This window comes from Corvus kubaryi, unplaced genomic scaffold (assembly GCF_017639235.1).
Source record: "Corvus kubaryi isolate FWS band 111438036 unplaced genomic scaffold, C.kubaryi_AGA036_p1.0 78, whole genome shotgun sequence".
NCBI classification, from domain to species: domain Eukaryota; kingdom Metazoa; phylum Chordata; class Aves; order Passeriformes; family Corvidae; genus Corvus; species Corvus kubaryi.
Genome location: NW_024582065.1, coordinates 6,195,995 through 6,216,187, shown reverse-complemented (window position 1 = coordinate 6,216,187; position 20,193 = coordinate 6,195,995). Strand labels below are relative to the sequence as shown.

Sequence of the window (20,193 nt, the reverse complement as noted above, 5' to 3'; positions counted from 1 at the left end):
AAATAATAAGTGACATTGGAAGTTTATTTGAAAATCATTCTCATTCTCTCTTCAGCCAACTTAAAAACAGACAATAGAAGGCCGTTTCACTTGTGGGATTGTTGCTAACACTAAGAGAATTGGATTCCTGTTAACATGGCTACAATAATACTGCAAGTCGTGCACAAGCACTGGAGCATTCTGATTGTCCTTGTGTAAAGAGAATCTGAGTTTTGTTACCTGAGGACTCCTGTTAAAGATAATGAAGTGTTTTGACTAAAAAAAGAACTCCCCTTTCCATTTCCCAGTTCACTTAAATGTGCCTTTTGTAGTAAAACTTGCATTTCTATAATTAGGAACACCTTTCTCGAGCAGAGTTCATTTCCCCCCAATTTAAGTATTCTCTGCTACTGTAGTTAAAATGAGCAAGAAGTTGCCTGCAGTGCCATAATTTTTAATTAACTGAACCTAATTAGTTTTTCTTCCTTGGAAATACATGCTCTCTATTATTACTATGTACTTGTCACTTTTCCCTGGGAGCTCTCTGAAGATTGTACAGAGAAACCTTTGGAAAAACCTCAACAATATACTGAGCATGTGGAGAACAAAAAGGGACTGACCAAGGAGGTTTGGTCCGTGCAAGAATCCAATTTAACTGTGTGGACAGGTAGCTGATGCTCATGTTACTGTCATATTTAATTTTGAACTGTTTCCAAATGCAGCAGCAGATTTAACAGGTTATTCCCTGCAAATCCATCACTTTGAGGGTTTAAATTATTTTTGGCCATTCTATCTGATGACATGGTATTACACCTGGCTGTACAGCCACTGTTGCACGTGTTCAGTGCAGGCCACTGAAGGAAGTGTTGCATCTGTATTTATTCATTGCCTTGGTTATGGTCTCAGAGCTGCTCTGCCCCTTTGGTGCAACCATTTACAACATTTCCAGTTACTGTGCAACAGGCAGGACAATATGTAATGCAAAATTAAATCAAGGTAGACTCGTAAGTATAAAACAAAGGCAGGATTGGATGACAAGGCTACATTCAGAGGCCTGCTGATGAACAGTGAAGCACAGCAAAAGCTGCTTTGGTCTCCAGTGCTGCAGCTCTTGTTCTTACTAATTCAAAACAAAACAAAACCAAACCAAAGAAATGAAAACCATCAGGTGCCATAGAGGAAAAAAAGGCAATAATCCCATCCTGCTTTCCCCAGTGATACACTCCAAGCCAGACAGTGCCACTGGGACAGCGCCCTGCTCTTACCTGAGGCCTGGCAGAAGCTGAACCCAGCAGAGGACGTGGTGGTGGTGACAGCGGCAGTGCCACCGAACACAGATGCCCCTTGCCCAAAGCCAGTGCTCTGCCCAAACACAGGAGGGCTGCTCTGCCCAAAGAGCACCCCGCCCGTGCTGGCTGGCTGGCCGAAGGAGAAGGAGCTGGCGCTGTTGGTGCTGGCTGGGGCTCCAAAAACATTCCCACTGCTTGAGGCTGCTGTGGAAGCTGCTGGCTGGCCAAAGGCTGGCATTGTCCCAAACCCAGAGTGGCTGAAGGTAAAGCCACTTGAAGAACTGCTTGCAGGTTGCCCAAAGATTGGTGCTTGCCCAAAGGCTGGCTGGCCAAAGCCCCCTGTCGTGGTGGTGCCAAAAGCAGAAGTACCAAAGCCTGAGGTGGCAGCCTGGGTGGTGGCAGTGGCTGTGGACAGAGTGCTGGTGGTGAGCTGCCCGAATGGAGAGGATGCTGTGGTACCTGCTGGGAGCTGTCCAAAAACAGGTGGTGTGGAAGGAGTGGCAGCTGTTTCCCCAGCAGGCTGGGTAAATGCTGAGCCAGAAGAGCTGGAACTTGGTGGCTGAGAGAACACCGAGGAGCCTGCAGAAGTGGGAGGAAACACAGAGGCACCAACAGCTGGACTCTGCACACCTGTAGTAACATCAGAGGTAGCAGCCAGAGCACTTGTGGCTTCTGCAGCAGAGGCAACACTTGCTGTGGAGGTTGTTGCTGAGACATTCTGATCTGGTGGGGTGGCTGCAGAGACAGCAGGAGGCACCAGGGCCTTCAGATCGCTGGTGGAGGTGGGAGCAGCCACGGGGTCAGGGGGAGGTGGTGCCACTGTGGTCCCAGAGCCCTCCGGGACGGAGTCCCCAGCTGTGGCCTGGGGTAAGGTGGGTTCTTTGAGTGGCTCTGAGAGCTGTGCCTGAGGCTGTGGCACTGGAGGTGAAGACCCAGCTGCTACGGCTTCATTTTCAGATGGTTTTTCTGACCCAGGTGGTAATTTGGCATCCCCTGCAGACTTACTGGAAGTTGCAGCAGGGACAGCAGTTTGTGATGAACTTGAGAAACCTCCAAACGAGAGGGACGTTGAAGCAGGGAGAGTAGAAGGGGTAGAGGTGGATGTGCTCATACTGTTTGCTTGCTGAATACCAAATGAAAAGGCAGGTTTGTTGCCACCAGAACCTCCAAGATTAAACACCCCAGAAGACCCTGTGTTGGTTAACTGGACATTGCCAAAGAGACTGCCTGTGGCACTAGTGCTGATGGACAGGGATGCTGTGCCAGCTGACGTGACTGACGTTGAAGCAGCTTCTCCAGCTTTTCCTAATGCCAGGGGAGCAGCAAAATTAAACCCAGAAGGTATCGTAGACACTTTAGTTGACTGTGTTCCTGCAACACTGGTAGATGGTGCTTTAGTGGTGGTCTTGGCATTATCATCTACTTGACCAACCCGTAGTCCTGAGAAGCTCCCGAGAGTTTCCCCAGCTAGACTGCCCTGAAACAAGTGATCTCCTGGTTTGGATGGAGTAATATCCAACTTGCCAGAGGTTGTGGGGGGCGCAGAAGATGTTGCAGCAGCTTTGTTTGACTGGGTGCCATCTGCTGAGGAGCTACCTCCTACTACACCTCCTGGAGCACCTGCTGACTTGTGGGACCCAAAAGCAAAGGAGGCCTCGGGAATTGTTCCAAGTTTGGAACTCCCAGCAAACAGAAATGAATCCGGCTGGGCAGACTCTTTTGCAGGGGCTGTCAGTGAGAGAGACAGAAGTAACAAATCAAGTTAGGGTATGCAAAGCTCATTTATCATTCTTAGAATAATGGTCTGGTTTAGTGCTTCACAGACTGTCAGCGCTCTTGCCTCAAAGCTATAAAGCCTCTGTCCATCAGGTGACTGCAACCTTCACATCCATTCAGGACACAACAGTGACACCTGAAGCCTTTATGGCCAGGGTGGCAGCAACAAACACTGTTACTGTCACATCATAGCCTCCACTTAAGCATCCTTCTCTTTAAGTAGAGACAACTCCAGCCTTTGGCTCCTATTTCTTTTTCAGCAGTTTGATAAAAACATAAAAGACCTGGTTATTACAGATAATTTTCTATTGACACCACTTTCACCCCTTCTTACTTGGTTCAGGTAAAAAATTCCTGACATTTACTACAGCACTTTGCTATTAAACCAATGGCTCAGAACAGTTTAGGTCATAAAAATACTTTCTGGCACTTGAAGAGTCTTCTACAAAATCAAATCTTTCTTAACAAATTCAGCTATTTATAGACCACCAACCAGTTTCTATACAGCCTGTTTTCAGTTCTGAAAAACTAGAGAAAAACTCTCAAATGTAATTGCCAAAGCAGCTCCACTTCTAACATAAACTCTGTACAACAGTGGGAAACTGTTGAAGTTTTAAGGGAGCCTGGGCTAGTTTTATTTAATGTACTATCATTTCATTTCTGAGCACCAAACACAAATTCTGACTTGAAAACACCACATCGGTGTTTGGGCAAAATATAGGAAATCTGCATGGAGATCAAACAACAAAGAGCAAAATCTTCTTAGCAGAGCTGGTATTATCCTTATGTTTTCCCCTATATTAAGTAACTGACACTCAATAATGCAGCTTTTTTTTTCCTCCTGAGGCCCTGAAATTACATTCTGTAGTTCTTCCACCACCAGTTACCAGGGTGCTCCTACCAGTTCACAGAGCAGTGTGAAGTACCTGCCCTCACACAGTGCTGTGGTTTACAAGTCTGTCTCCTGCACCTCCCACTCCTGCTTTATCTGTGTTATTTACCTAAGCTTTTATGTTAATCTTCAAATTTTAAACCCAGTTCATTCTCTCTGCTTAACAACAAGAGTATCAGTATTATTAACGTGGCTGTGGTGGTCTAAGGATAGAAACAAGCCAAGATTTGTATGAAGAGGTGCTATCTTTTATCAGAGGAACCAATAACACTGGGAGCAAATTTTTGACAATATGACCTCATCTGCAAGACTGAAATTAAAGGCAGAAAGCTTCGAAACTATTACAAAGCAGATTTTATCAGTTCCTTCTTACCAGACTGGGCAAATAGGATCTACCTATGACATGGAAAGGCAGCCACTATTGTCACTTCAATTTTAGAAGCAACACAAAGCCATTCCAAGCATTTCCCTCTGATTACTAAATGCTCACTGGATGGCAGTTCTGTGTCAGTCCACCTCAGCAACTTTAAATCTACAGATTAAAGACAGCAGAGAAAATTACTACAGATGTTACCCTTTACCCTCTACATAAACGAAATGTTCCTGGCAACAAATATTTTGCTTACTCTTAATTGAAAGGTGGGTGGCCCAGATTTCTGTGTATTACAGGGCAGAACCCAGCATATGTATGAAATGTTACTGCAATTTTAGTAATAAAACTGCAACACAGAACAAGAACCACACAAATTAGGAAGAGTAAACATTCTCTCAGAAGGGAAGAGATGCTGTTTGCACCCTCTCCCAAACTAACCTTGTGAGGGAGCAAGGCTGGGCAGTGTCTGTGATGAAGCAGCTGATGTGACACCACTAAAATTAAATACAGACCTAGGAGGAAAGAGGAGAAAGGGAAAGAGTGACTTAGCTCAAAGTGTTGAAACTTCCAACCATATGATGAGCACAACTCTGAGACTCAGACTTGCACAAAGCCAGGCACACAGGCAGTTTCTCCAAGGACTAAACAGGAAGAGAGAAGCGCGCACACACACACACACATAGATACACAGTGCTCCATTTGTTTCCTCTCTGAAAAGGCTTCTAGAGGGTTAAAGAGAGTCAGAGCTCAAAGTTCTTTTGACCACCCCTTATCCTCCCATGTTCTTTCCTTTCTGCTGTGTATTTCTTCCCCATGCAGCTCTATCACTGAACAACATGCACCAAAACCTGATGGACTTGGGGAGACTGGTGAGAGGAAAAACCACAGGGGCAACTAGAGTTTAAAAGGGCTAAAAGGGAAGAGTCAGTGCATGTGCAGAAGGGAATAACTGAATACTACCATCCACCAAAAAGGAGATCACTCACAGCAAGACAGAAATGAAAAGTTATCATTACTATTTTACACTAACAATATTTTGTCTTGCAAAAGTACTATGATCTTTCATTATGAGTCTTGCAGAGATCTTCATTCCCTGGGGCTTTTTAAGCTTTCTCTGATTCTCAAAGACCAGCTGCTGATACAGAAGTCAGGCCATGGGACTAAGACATCACTGACAACAGCACTGTATTTAGCATATGGTTTACACACTGAGGCACTGCACATGGGACAAAGGCAGGGTTGTTTGCTTTTTGAATCTGAATTTCCATCACTCAAAAGGATTCTTTTAGCCCTCTTAAGAGCCCAGCAAGGCATTTGGGTAGCATCCACTTAACAAACGTGCAGAGAAATGGGTAAGACTGAAAGAAACCAGCCATTTGAAAGTGCGTGTGTTCTGAAATTCTTAATGTTGCCACTTCATAGAGAAATTCACTTGAGTGTTAGAGCAGTAAACATGCAGAATTTCAAACAATCATTCCTAAGGTATTATCCCTCTCCCCTAAACATAAGATATAATCAAATAATTATTTTTGCCATCCCTGAAATAACATTCCATAAGAGAGATTTCAGAGTAACTGTATGTTCATAACATGTGCCTTGCTTTGTGTTATTGTTATGTAACAGATATCACCAGATGGCTTGGGGCCCCTCTTGTCACCTTCATGAACTGATTACTTTTCAAGCCAAAACACAAAATTTGTTCTGCTGTATTAAAGTATTCAGGGGGTGTAACCATCAGTACATATTTTAAGTCATAACTGGGAACTTGTTCCAACAGTCCACTGTAAATAAACCCCAAAAGCAAGCCAGTCATCCTTTACTCTTGATTAGTTATCTCAAAGCAACATGATATTGTGTCAAAGTCTCACAGACCTTCAGACCTCACTCAGGCTTCCACAAACAAGGTCTTCAAAGGACTCTGGTATAACCCCTGCCCTCCCAGTCTAACATCTGCAGGTGCCATTTTACAGTATTGCACAGCCTGTAGGCAACACCTGCTGTAACAGCCAATACTCATATTTAATGTCAACTACAAAGAAATCTTAATGTTCATACAGACCCCGCAGAAGAAAAGGAGAATGTTTTGTTAGGCTGTGAAGTTGTTGCTTGTACTGATGTCACAGTAGAAGAAACAGCTGTAACTGTTTTTACTGTCCCTTGTCCTGTAAGTTACAAGAACAACAAATAAATATACTTTTAAAAGATATCTACAAATAAAAAAAAAAAAAAAAACCCAAAGCATGCTGTCATCCATTTATCAGAAAATGAGGGATTAGCTTGCACACACAGTCTGTAATTTAATAAATTTCAAATGAAAAGGAAGTGCTATCAAATTCAGGAGCTGCCATCTTCAATAAACCAAAATTTAAGAAGCATTTGGCAAGTCAAATATAATTCCTAGCTATTTTTACTGCTTCTTACCCCTGGCTAAGAGGCAACCTAGATGCACGGATTAAAGGCAAAAGACCAACAGAGATGGATTTCAGACATTTATGCAAGAGGCTTATAAAACCATGTCCAATGCAAGCATTATTATCTAATACACATTAGAAATCAATTGCTTCCTTCCCCATATGTTTTCTCTTTCCCTGTTAAGTTGTAAACTGAGCATTCCTTTCTTTAGAAACTTCCCAGCTCTATGAGACTGATCACTGTGTCTGAACTGGCTCTGAAGTTGGTCCTGCAGCTCAATGCTCAATAGATCCTGCACAGGACTCAGTTCACTTCAAGCTTGTTCAGGTATTCTATAATGCTGTGTGCCTAGAAATCAAATCAGCACATTTAAAATGTTTAAAACCAGCACACTTTTCATGTTTTAAAAACAAAAGAGCTGCTTTTAATTTGCTGTCAAATCGCAGTAGCCTTGTGGAAGATGTGCTTTCAGCATTTCCTGATAAGAGTTACAAGTCCTGAGTCCACTCTGAACAAGGAATTGTGTCACTGAATTCTAGATGCAGGAACAGAAGGAACACAGAGAGTACAGAAAACAACTCTCCTGCACTTCTGTACCTTCGCTTTTCAAATTCTCCCCCTCAAGACTGGCACAGCAACCTCTCAGTGGAGGCAAATCTTTTTTCCTCAGTATCCTCATTCTCTGACTGTGCACCCTGACACGTGGCAAGAGACATCCAGACCTTATTTCCATCTCCACTAAAGACAACTTACCTGAGACCTTGTTGCCAGACGATGCTGGACCAGCTGTGGATGCCATAGGAGAGGGAGCACACACAGAGGAAGGTGGAGCCTGGCCCTTCATCGAGCTTGTCAGAGGTGTCTAAAAACACAGCACCACTTCAGGTCAGTGCAGTCTGTCCATTAACAAAGGGCCTTCTGACATTGGATTGGTATTATTAATGTCATGCAGTGACTTAAGAATAAAATAGAGGTAGGTGGTCGAAGCACTCAGAAGAGATCTGCAATCTTGGGCTCATTATGTCTCGACACTTAAATATAGGGTCAGTCCTCAACCTTTTCAACAGGTCAGCAAGACTCCATGGGCAGCAGCTCAATGATTCCAGAGAACAAAGACTGCTGCATTGGTTTTTTGAAGCACACATATAAAACCCAGCAGCTTGTCAACCATTAAGCAATGTCCTCAGTAGAATAACAGGGTAACTAAAGAACTCTTTTCCTTGATTGCCTATCACTTTTATTCTTTTAGTGTGAAATTTAGCTGTATCTACCTAATACAGCTTCCTTTGCTCTTAGCTCCAACCCTCACTGCAGCAAGGCTGGGGCCATTAGAAAACTGCATGTCTCCAGAAGTGAGAAAAGGCAAGACATAACATAGATATGTCTAGCATCACACTGCTGAGGTCACAGATACAGAAATGGTTTGTCAAGAATGGAGGCCAAGCTATGAAAATTAAACCCCCAAACTCTGCTGAACATGCCCAGGTGGAGTGTTCCACAAGGAAAGGGCTCTATATCAAGATACCTGTTTAGCTTGATTTGTAGCAACAGTTGCCAAAACTTGATGGACCGCCTGGGCTGCAGAGTGAGGCACAGATGATCTTAAAAAGAAGAATTAAACAATGATATGAATAACTAGTCTGAAAGAGGATTTCCTCTCCTCTCAAAAAGCGCAGCTTCCAGAAGCCTTGAACAACAGCCGCTATTAAAGATTCCACACACAACTCCAAAGGAACAAATCTGATTAGAGAATAAACCTCTTAAATGAATCAGCCACATTTAACAAAGGAAGTCTGTAAATGTGTTTAAACCTCTAGACTTAAACGATCAAGTCTTCTCTAGACACTCTTGTCTCTGAAGAGAGTCAGGGCTTTCTATTTTACAGGGAGCTGATGAAAAATCAGCAGGTAAGGGGATTACAATTTTATGCCTAGTGGATAACAAATTTAAGCAGCTTCCTTTATAATGTGGAGTCCAGACATGTACATGCAATGCTTAGAAATGCTGACTAAGGAGACAAAGTTGGGAGGGGGTGGAGGGAGCATTTCCTGTCTTTGAAGTGTACTATAAACACTGACAAAGTCATGGCACGAACTATGATAAAATTAACCTGTATTCTACATTATAGGTTTGGTATTTTTGACCATGAAATAAACATTAACACACCAAATCACTGCCACTTGGGAACAGCCAACCAGTTTTAGCATCTCCTCAAGTCTGTGGCCCACCAGGTTGAGAAGCTTCACTGGACAATACCAGAAGATTTCAGAAGCTTAAATTCAACCGTGATTGCATTCTCCTGGTGGCAAAGCCCAACTTTCTTACCCAGGCAGGTGCTCTCCATCTTGACAGAGACAGGAAGTTCCCTAAGGCAATAACAATCTCTGGCTGAGGCTGCAAGTCCCAGACTGTGAGCAAATTTGGGCATCCAAAGTTGCCTGCCTCCTAAGCATGAGGATTCCCAAACTGCATTTACTGTTTGGCCAACTGCAGGCCAATTCACAGCAATTGTCTACCATATTCCAAAGGAAGAGGATACATACATGCAACATTTTGCATGGCCATTTGGTCTTGCATAAGGTTTTGTGCCTTAAACAGCTTTGCTTTACTAGAAAGTCCTTCCTTCCTTCTAGCAAGGAGTATTCCCTCTCTACATTGCATGGCCTGGATCTGCCCTCTGCCCAAAGCAGAAGTACAGCAAACAATGAAAACTTCAAGATTAACACTGGAAAAAGTTGGTGTTGGGATGATGCTGCTGTAGATTTCAAGTTTATACCGAACAAAGAAGAAAACAACAAAAAGTCTGTGAAATTCATGAGAGGGTGGGACTTGATCTCAACATCACTTGACAGTGCTGTGAAAATGCTGGGTTTGACTTCAGTTGTGGAGAAAGTTTTCAGTGAAAAAAAAAACCCCTATGTATTAGTTGGTAGACTGGGACCACCAACACACCCAGTCACAGGCCATTGAACAACTGGTAACAACTGAAAAATCATTCCTGCTTAACAACCGAAGAGTGTGCTGTGGCAGCAAAAGGGAGCCAGGATGTCTGAAGTAGCAAAAACTGGTGAATTAACTTTGCTGGGTGAATGCTCTTCATTTTAGTGCTGAATCTGACTGGCAAGCATGGTTCATTTGGGTAGAATTTTTAGAAAGTACATTTTTATGAGGTCAGCTATAAAGTAAGGCACAAGAAAGCCTCCAAGATATCAAGCTAGCTGGTGCTCTATAAATTAGAGAGATCAATCAATACTGCCAGCCTAAAACTACTTGAAAGTAAGACAGGTTTTTAACTACAGTTCAAGTGAAAACCAATCTCATTACATATTGCTCACTCACAACCTTCTCCATGCACAGCCAGTACTTTCTACTTTTTTCATCATAGTTCTGATGAAACTGAGGGCAGAAAACTCTTCCTGGTCACAAGACTACTTTTAGCCAAAAAATTCCCACGTAGAGCTGTCCACAAATTTGACTTTCAAAAGATGTAGCAATTCCCCTCCCCATCCCCGTTTATCACTTTTAAGAAGAAATAAAATAGCAAAACATGCACAATTGTTCCACAATTAAAATGCAAAAGAAACCATGAAGTAAATGTCAAGGTGAGCAGTTGAGTACCACTACTGTGAGACTGCTCCCTTTTTGAAAAGCTGCATCAAAGGAATTTCACCTTTTTTCTTTGACAGTGAAGAGTACACACAAATGTGTGAAAGCCAGTCGTGATGCAACAACAGCAGTTGTTCCAGGAGCTGCATGAACAGCTCACAGTTATATGGATAAAGCATTTCCAACTCCATATGAACTTATAATCAGAGGTAACACGGTGAATTTATCCCTCTTCATGCAGTAAGCCCAACTTTGCACAAACTTTTCAGTAGTGCCCTTGCCTCCCCAGCCCAGAACTGGCCATGCACTGCCCTGGTCTTAAGCAACAGCAGGAACTTCACGAAAAGACAGTTTCAAGGTCATTACAACAACAGGGAAAAGGCCTAGTCCTAGGCTGGTGACAGAGCCTGGTGGTAAGACAGAAATGTCTGGAATGAGCTGAGCTGGCTGTTGTCTGCAGGATGCAGAGTAGGGATGCCAAGTGTTAGAGCTAATTCACAAGAAATGGTAACAAATTCAAGGTTAAATACCAGAAGTCAACATTCATAGTTTACTCATGAGGAAGAGCCTTGCAGCTTGGTAGTGTTCCAAAGTGACTGACCCCTAGTGACACCCAACCCTTCAGTCAAAATTCTGATGTCAAAACATTTGAGACAAGTTTCCAGAAAAGCAAGAGCACAGTTCTCCCTCCCTCAGGGGGTGAATCTGGGAACAGACAGAAGAGGCGTAACTCCAGAGAAGGTTTTCTCTGCAAAGGATGACAAAGTAGAAGGAAAACATCTGGACAGCCTAAAGTCACAGACCACAGTCAGTGACAGAGAGCTTCACTTCCCTCACTGAAAGAGGTAGAACAGAGGGAGTGATTGGAGAGATACCAGGTCCAAATTCCATATTAGCAGTAAAACCACTGAAGCCCAAAAGGAGAGGATGCACATAAATGCATTTCACAGACAAATGGAGAAGGAGGTTAATACTGGTCTCGTCATTTGCTCAGGACAAGACATTAGCAAACCCTTAAATGACCTGGAAAGAGCTTTCTTTCTTTAAATCCACAAACCCAATACTCTTCTGTAAATGCACTCACTTTAGGTCTTACACAGCCACACTCAGTAAAACACTGCTACTGCTCCCCACTGGCAGATGTACTCCAGTGCAAATGCTACCAAAGACCACCAGAAAGATGGGCAGCACTCACCCTATCACTGCAGAGACTGCTGGAGTCAATGCACCAGACTTGAGTTCTCGAACATTCACCACCTGAGGAACGTTCTTCAGAGTTGATTCAGTCAAGGAAGTGCTCACAGCTTTAAGGAACAGAAAAAAACAGAGGAAAAAAAGAAAGATGTAAAGACAAACTCCATATTAAGCATTTCATTTCATTCCATATGGCCTGAATAATTCCAAAAAGATCCAGCCAAGATTCTAGAACATATATAGTGTACCTGGCCTGAAACATTTGGAATGTCAGACTTCATTAAGGACAAAAAAAGTGGGCAGCAATCTATATAGTTGGTACATTTTTTGTTGATTGCTGACCAAATGTAATTATTCTTATGAACTCTCTCTTACCTACATTGTAACATCTTCAGTTAACGGAAATGGGATTTTCTCAGGTATTTTGTACTGGCAGCTTACAGGAAAAAGGAAGACAAAAGGACACTGGATAGCTCAGAGGTGCAACAACTACAGATGTGCACCACATTTTGTTTGATGATCTCCTCCCTCTGAGAGCACTAAATCCCTGTGAAAGCCACATTCAGCTGTTCAGAGGTCACTTGGGCAATTAGCCATCCTTTTACCTGGGGACTGGTTAGCAGCCATCTGCCTCTGCAGAGCTGCAGCAGCAGCTGCTTGTGGTGCTGGAACAGTGACAGTGGGAGCAGGGGCCCCGTGTTTCACAGTCTTTGTTGCAAGCATGGTACTGTCTGCCCCTTGTGGGATGATTCTGTTTGAAGATGTAGGCACTAAAGAAACAAATTAACAAAAGTATTAGTTGACTGTTTCTCTACAAAACAGGGAGCCTTTGAAAGCCTTTGCTGAACTGCAGTTCCTCTAAGTACACAGCTTCCTTCTGACAGGACTGATGCGCAAGCCATTCAAACAATCAACACAATCTGTCCCTGGCAGTTTTGGTATATCCCAAGGAATTTACTAAGTCTCAATAGATGTCATTTCAGTGCATTAGAGGACTTTCAGCTTGCTGTTACAGACACTTCTGCTGACACCTTATTTTTCTCTCTGGCTGCAGAGATTAAAGAAACCTCTCTTGCACAAGGAAAACTGAGTGTATGCAAATGCAGTTCTTACTGAGACTTGCTGGGCTCAGAACTCCTAACCTTGGCCACATCAACCAAATGCAGTAGTACTCCAGTTTCTTAGTCTTTGGGCAATATTTTAGGTCACTGCAATCTGAAAGAACCAGGCTATCACAAAAACACAATCAGTGAGTCAAGGCGTTCTAGTGCTTTTAGCTCAAGCTCATGAGGTTACAAAGCCACTCTGTTACTGCTCCTGAGAACTTGGCAAAATCTGTATCCTGCAATCTCATTCCTCCAGGGCCTGAAGTACTGGCAGTGGATACAGTGGTTAAAGCTACCCACAAGACCACAGTGAGAAGAGATACTGCAAACACAACTCACACAGAGTACCCAGGGAGAGGTGCTGTTTCCCAAAGGACGGAGGCTGAGCCATCAAGCCAGGCTGGATTGAGGGAGTTCGGACCACAGGAGCATGACGAGGGACTTGGACTGGGGCTGCCTCTTCTTCCTGATCCACTGCTTGTGAATCATCATTCTCCAGTGACTGGGAAACTGAGGATGTTGAGCTGACTTCATCCAAATCTTCATAATATCTCGTGGACAAGAAGGCAGATCGGGACAAATTTGCTGCAACATCAAAACCAAAATTCAGTATTAAGTTAGGGAACCATCCAGTGTAACAGCCATGACAAATGCACCCTATTTTAGGATGGTTGCCTGTTGGCTTGTTTTACTCCTGCATTGATAGGATTTGACTTCTTAACTGCCTGGAAAGGCAGCCTTCAACCAGACAGCAGCTAAAGGCAAGTCCTCCTGAGAGCAGATGGGGGAACAGGAAAGGAGAAGTAGGGGTTGAGAACTCAAAAGCTAATTTCAGGTCTCAGTCCCACAGCAGGTAAGTAACCCTCCTGGAAAGCATTTCAGACTTCTATAGTCACTAAAGGTTTACCTGGAGCTGTAGACCTAATTGGTGGAGTTTTCCTCTTGGCTAGAAAATTCCTCAACTGTGCCTGCTTCACTGGGGATAACTTAGCTGGAAAACAGAAGAGAGTTATTAGTCTATAATCAAACTGCAAATCAAAAAAAGGTAATTCACATTTATGGTGTGAATGCCAGGACAAAAGAATAAATTACCAGGTACTTTGGGCAGAGGTTTGGCCTGTGATTTCAAAGTAGTTTTCATCAAATCGTTGCGCAGGCTTTCAAGGTCACTGTCAAAACTGGGACAAGGCAGAGCAGTGAAAAAACATCATCAGCAGAAAGAAACCAACCAAAGCAGGAACAAAATCGGGCCAAAGTAGCCACTAGAACCATTGGCATATCTGGAAGAGCAATTGGCTCCTCTAGATACTGTGTGATGGATCTTTTAACTATTTTGGAAACTTCAAGGGCCATTCACTTCTTCCTCTGAAGTCAGACAGACAACCAGCAGTATCTCAGCCTGGAGGCTCTATTATCCCATTTAATATAAAACCCTTTAACTTTTAGGGGAAATTTTGGCTAAGCATCAAACAGTGTCCCCCAGAACACAACCAATGAGCTTCTGTATTACCTGGGCACGGTTTAGTATAATTTTTAGGACATCCTGTCTTCCCATAGCATGACCACAAAACATCATTCTCTGGAGGATGCACCCTCGTACATTGCTGGGGGCAAGAGGGAAGGAGGAATTCATGTTTCATACCTCTGAGCACTGTTTGGAGATGTATCACTGGGAACACTCCACTGAGATGTCTGGTTGTAGAGGCGGAGCTGCTGCAGGCTGTTCACCAGGTGGTTCAGTCTCTTCCTCTGCTGGTTGATAATTTCCCGGTTGTTTGCCAGGGCGTTGAACAAAGTCTCTCGCTCAGGGACTATCAGACGCCTGCAGAGATCAGATCAAGAGACAGGGATAAGGACCATTCTGTGCATCTGGGTCACAGGCAGGCAAGCAAATACCAGTGGTTTAGTGGTTCTGGCTACTGAAACTTGAGGAGGTCAAACATGGTATGGTTTGAACACCAAAGCAGTTCGGTTCATCTCAAATACATACTTCTCCTTTGAATATGCTGCCAGTTTATTCATTTAGCTCATTTGCTTCAAGATGTTTTATCTGTTAGGGAGGTTTCATTAGCTGCCATCAATGAATTTCTACAAAGCTTACAGGTTTTTTCTATAAGCACTATTTGCACTGTACACAGAGACACAACAAGCTTGTAACTTGTATGAAGCCAGAGAGTTTGAACCTATGGCTCCCATTAGGTGTCTGAGCCAAGAGTTACTCCCAGACCCCTCAAAAAGGATTGTACTGTTAAACAGGAAAAGGTCTTTGTTGATTACAGACTAATTCCCAATTCACTGATGTGTTCTTTGCAGTAGTTCTGTACTTCAGTTTCAATTACTTACTTCTGCTTTCTCTTCTGTTCCAGGTGCCGATCCCACTCCAAATCCAGAACGTCATTCACGTCCTGAACAGCAAACTTCACGTACTGGTGCAAGCGCCGGATTTCCTGCCATGCAAAATAAAGTGAGTTTTTAATTTGCTTCAGAAATCTCAGTTTCAGTTGAAAAAGAGGAAGAATCTTTGGGCTCATTCAGTCCAAGACATAGAGCACTTGCCCGTATTTCTGCCTGTAAAGTTTTACCAGCACAACAGAACCCAACATGGGGAAAATTTACGTAACAATCAATGGGGTACACACAGGCTTTGGCCTGGACTTTTTACCTCAGCTCTCAACTAAAAATAATACTGTCCATAACATTTGCAAAACACTGCCTGGTCTTTACAAAAAGGATTTTACAAACATCAGGCATTATACAAAACAATCCTTATTTCAAATGCCACTTCCAGAACATGAGTCATTTGCTCCCATCTTACAACATTGAAACTTCTAACAATTATAAGTGATCAAAGCTTTGCAGGCTACTCACACGACTCTAGAATATTAGCATTCACAGACTGTGATTCATGGAAGCACTCACGAATGATCACACCTCCCACATTAAGGCAAGGAATGAATTTGACTTTTATAGGTAGGAAAATAAATTAAAAGCAAGGACAGAGAATAAAGTGACTTATCCATGACCACACAGTTGCACAACTGCAGCAGCTAAGCCAGCAAGCCCTGCTCCCTAAACAAACCCAGAGCTCAGTCCCATTCCTGTGATCCCTCCTGCCTGGCATGGCTTGAACTCCATGGCATGGCATGGCTTGAACTCCAACCTTGTAAAACAGAAATGCAAACTGCAGTTGGTTTCAGCTCATCTCAACACAATGTTCACCTAAATACAATAAAGCAGCCAAGGAACACAGCTTGGGAAGAATTCCACTGCAAATGCTTTTAAGATACAGCATAAAATTCTAGAGACATCCCCTACCTGAAAGCAAATCCAGTCCTGCTGTGGGCTTAGTGCTAAACACTGCCAAGCCCAGGTTTCCTCTCTCCAGCACCTATATAGCAGCAACTCTCTGGATACCAAAACTATACAGCTGCACATCAGAAAAGTCTCAGGGTCTTGAAAACTTCATTGAAAACTAAGACACGAAGCTGACTAAGGGAGCTTTTCTCACCCAAGAGAATGGGGATGATGGAGACTGAGAAAAATTTAAGAGACAAGACAGAGCTCTCTCAAAGCAAACTTTCACAAAGTTGAACCAAAAGTTCTCTCCTTTCATTCCAATCCACTTCCACTTCTCTCCCACTGTGTTATTCTTTCCTCATGGTCCTTCCTCTATGCAGTGAAACACATACTTCAAGATTATCATCTCTCTGAAGTCACAAGCACAAGCTTTAAATGTCACAGAGACATGCTGGACATCAAAGCAGGCATGCAATTAAGACTGTGAATCAATCAACAGAATCCAGGTGAAGATTAGAGATCAGACCTAAAAGAAATTACTTTGTGTCAGCTGAGTTCTAATAACTGCATGCATGGTCTTGATACCTACTGCCACAAAGATGACATCTAATTATGCCTGCAGCCTGCCAGTCAAACCTCCTGAGGGGAACTTATCCGTGTATAAAAGATCAAGTATCATTTGTAAGGGCACATTTACTCTATTTTGCTTAGGGTTAAACAGCCCTCACCACCAGAGTTGTAATAAAAAGTGCTCCACCCCTACTTTCTTTCTTGTCTTTGAAAGCCTCCTTATGTACTGCAGGTTATTTTCCTTTGTGTCCCAGCTTTTAAAATATCATTAAGCTTTATGCTCCACCATCCATGAAATTAACCACACAATTCTGTAAGTCATAATAAATCATCAAATTGTTCCATAAGGCACTTGCTGAAGATAAAAATAATTCCAAGAACTCTTCTATAAAGTGCAGAAAAAAACCCCAACATTCTTTGAACTGAAATCCCTGAGCAAACACTACAGGCTGAGAAGGAATAGGATGTCAAGAGGCACATTCTAAGATTAGAATAGACTTGGATCACAGGTGAACTACATCCCTTCAGAAGGAGTTTTGAATCATCACTGCAAACGGCAACAACAGAGAGGAGCTTCAGGAGAGGATTTTCAGCACCTCTTGCAAATCCATGGAAAACAAAGCTCACCACACATTTACTGGACTATACTGAAACAGCAAATACTTAGGGCAGAACAACAATGCTGGGCACTTGCACATGCAAGCCTATGTTTTATTTTATTTAAAACTCTCTATCAGAAGCTGGATGACATGATTCATACCTGAAGCTGTGCTTCACTCTTGGGATCCAAAGGTTTCTTATAGAGCAAGTGTAAATACCCCAAGCTACGATTCTGTTCGTTCTGTTCTTTAGCCTCTTCTACCCCTGCAAATCCCTCCAGCAAGGTTGTCTTCAGAATGCTGATATCTCCATGAAGTGACTGCAAAGAGAAATAGAACAGATGGGACAAGGTTCAAAGTAACATTTTCCATTGCCATCCCTAGCACAAGGGCTTCTGCAAGCATGTGCCTGAAAGCACACAGGCAAATGCCACCCCGGCATTCAGGCAGCAGAGTCCAGTGGTCCATCTATAGTTCAGCTGTAGAAGGTTAAGGAGGAACATCAGGTGAGGAAGAGTCACTGCTGGTTCACAGAAGATATTCTGCTCACCTCTGTTGTCTCTTTAATTTCCAAGAGGAAGGTGTGAAGATCATCTGACTCAGTTCGCAACATCTTCATTTCCTCTGGAGTTCCAACTTGGAAACAGGCTTTGGAAGTCCGGGCCTTCAGCTCCTCCATCTCCTTTTGAAAATGTGCAATCTGCAAAGTCAAGCCAAAGAAAGGGCAGGCACTGAAAACACAGCAGGGTTTGGAACAAATGTCACAGCTCTTGGATCATGCCTCAGTTACACCATGAACACCGGTCACTTTGCAGCCAAAGCAGGAAATTCTTCTTGAACATTAACAGGAAAGAATATTCCATCTTCTCAGCACAGTGACTGAGGATGACTGAACAGGACACACAAATAGCAACTACAAACCAGGCTAATTATCTTAGGAAAAATTTCCATTCTCATTCCTAAACTACTTACAGACACCATCAGAACACAGCTGAACTGAAGTGTCTGTGTGGCATTATGAAGAAAACTGCTTGAAAATCTCACCTCCTCCCTGATTCCTGCTATGACAGGGTCTGACTCCTTCCACTGGTGGGTCTGTTTCTCTAAAGCTGTGCTGGGGAGTGCTGATTTGCCCTGGGGAGAAAAACAAAAAAAAAGACAAAGCCAAAATCAATATGAATGATCTATCCATTGCAACGGGGAACTTAAAATATCAAATAAGGCCTGATGTTAGAAAGTCCATTCAGACACTGATTATAACAACATAGGGCAAAACACAGCTCTCTAAAGACATGCAGAGAACATTGGTTTAAAACCACAGATTTGCTACTATTTCAAAGTCAAAAGTTAGCTAATTCTTTGACCTAAGAACACTAGTTCAGTCCAAGGAATTCTAAGCAAATTGTGGGCCATGCACAATATTCATCCTCCAAAGAACCCAGTCAAGTCCTGTTACCTGAGCAGAGCTTGGCTTTGCTGCTGAGGGGGTGATTTTGGGTGTCTTCTGTACCAACGAAGCTGAAGGAGCATTTTGAGCAGGACGTGCCACTGGAATTTAGTAAGAACAACAGTAATTTATGAACTCATACAAAGCTTGAAAAACAGGCTGGGATCAGAAACAATCACCACTATCAAATCATAGCAGTAGTGCTATGGGCCTCAATACAAGAACACACCTTCCTCAGATGCCTTTTCACTTCCATCCAAGTTCTCTGTGACTACTTTGAACTCTAGTCAATGCAGATGGAAGGTAAGGCACTGATTTGTGTGACTGCCCAGAAACATTCATTATCAGAGCACTGAAAATGCCAGAACTTCTGGGGGAACTTAAGCAGCTGAATATAATTATTTCACATATGGTTCTCTGAGGAATAAAAAGCACAAATGGAAAATTGCTCAGTTTGAAGAGTAAGTGATTCACATCACGATGGTGCGCCAATCAGGAGGGCTTCTACAGCAGGAAAAGCAAGAAAGAAGCCAAATGAAGCTCACTGTGTCCTACAACTTTTAGAACATTTTTTATAATGCATTATTCCCAACAATCAGGATCAGACTCCTACCTGTGGCAGGCGCAGGAGATGAAGTCTTCAGTGGTGTGGTAGGAGGGGCTGTGATGGGCGTGGACTGGCTCAGAGAACCTCCAGGAGCAGTTTTGGAACTGGTTGAGAAGGAAAACATCGTGGAAGTGCATTGACCACTGCTGCTCGTGGGAGAAGAGGTGTCTACAGCACTGAACCTGCAACAGAATGAATAAAAGAATGACTGAATGAATAAATGAATGAGCATCCCCTGGGATCAGCAACAACTCAAGCTCCAGATACAAAAATCACGAGTGTAGCTTCTGGAGATAGTGGGAAGGAGCCACTGAGGATAATTTCTGAATACATGAAACCATGAAGACTTCCATCTTAGATCCAGCCAGGAGCAAAAGGTAAGTGCCAGCAAAAAGTACTACCCTGCTTCAAATGCACCTCATCATTTTGTTCCAACTACAGCAAATCTGAGCTGCCCCTCAGTGTCATCCTCAGAGTAAGGCTCAAACAGAAATTCTGCAAGAAAATATGAATTTCTATTCATTTGCAAACTCAGCTCCTCGAGGCAGCCAATTTAAATATTCAGCCAATTCACTGGCGTATCATTTGCTTTATACACAAAATATAAAAAGCCCTAAGAGCTCCCATCAGATCCTGGTGTAGTAAAGATTTTTCTAATTAAAAAATAATCATGTGAACCATCAGAAATTTCTTATGATGCATTTACATGAAAGTTCTTCTCCTTCAAAGGGAGCTCCAATTACCACAGCTCTGTGTTTTAAACCACTTTTTCTAAAAATAGAGAGCAAGTCTCAGGAGTTGGAGGGAAGAGTGAGTACATGACATCTGAGAACACTCACTCAAACCCATTTTGCATAGTTTCTAATCAATATTAGTTTTTTTCAGTTGGTGCAAACAAGCTTTGAAGATTCCAGATCCTGTGCTCAGTGAGCAAGTGTCCATTTAAGAACAGAACCAAAAGGTCTGGCACCTTCTCTGCTGAACACAGAGTGGCAAAGCAATCCATCAGCTGTGGCTCCAGCTTCCTCCCAAGCTGGGGGTAAGGA

The 20,193-nt window shown here is 43.0% G+C and overlaps 1 protein-coding gene across 2 annotated transcripts in view; it reads right to left on the bottom strand.

Moving 5' to 3' along the window:
* NUP214 (nucleoporin 214) overlaps positions 1 to 20,193 on the bottom strand; it is a 38,841-nt gene that overhangs the window by 9,054 nt on the left and 9,594 nt on the right. For both annotated transcript variants that reach the window (XM_042052370.1, XM_042052371.1), the window contains exons 13-29: positions 19,154 to 19,329; positions 18,550 to 18,641; positions 18,138 to 18,227; positions 17,644 to 17,793; positions 17,255 to 17,413; positions 14,971 to 15,074; positions 14,270 to 14,449; positions 13,720 to 13,805; positions 13,535 to 13,618; positions 12,967 to 13,212; positions 12,127 to 12,291; positions 11,523 to 11,631; positions 8,247 to 8,322; positions 7,475 to 7,583; positions 6,369 to 6,471; positions 4,748 to 4,821; positions 1,245 to 2,996 (exon numbers count right to left, since the gene is read on the bottom strand). In XM_042052370.1, coding sequence (XP_041908304.1) covers positions 1,245 to 2,996; positions 4,748 to 4,821; positions 6,369 to 6,471; positions 7,475 to 7,583; positions 8,247 to 8,322; positions 11,523 to 11,631; positions 12,127 to 12,291; positions 12,967 to 13,212; positions 13,535 to 13,618; positions 13,720 to 13,805; positions 14,270 to 14,449; positions 14,971 to 15,074; positions 17,255 to 17,413; positions 17,644 to 17,793; positions 18,138 to 18,227; positions 18,550 to 18,641; positions 19,154 to 19,329 — 3,755 coding nt within the window. The remainder of the gene's footprint in view (positions 1 to 1,244; positions 2,997 to 4,747; positions 4,822 to 6,368; positions 6,472 to 7,474; positions 7,584 to 8,246; positions 8,323 to 11,522; positions 11,632 to 12,126; positions 12,292 to 12,966; positions 13,213 to 13,534; positions 13,619 to 13,719; positions 13,806 to 14,269; positions 14,450 to 14,970; positions 15,075 to 17,254; positions 17,414 to 17,643; positions 17,794 to 18,137; positions 18,228 to 18,549; positions 18,642 to 19,153; positions 19,330 to 20,193) is intronic.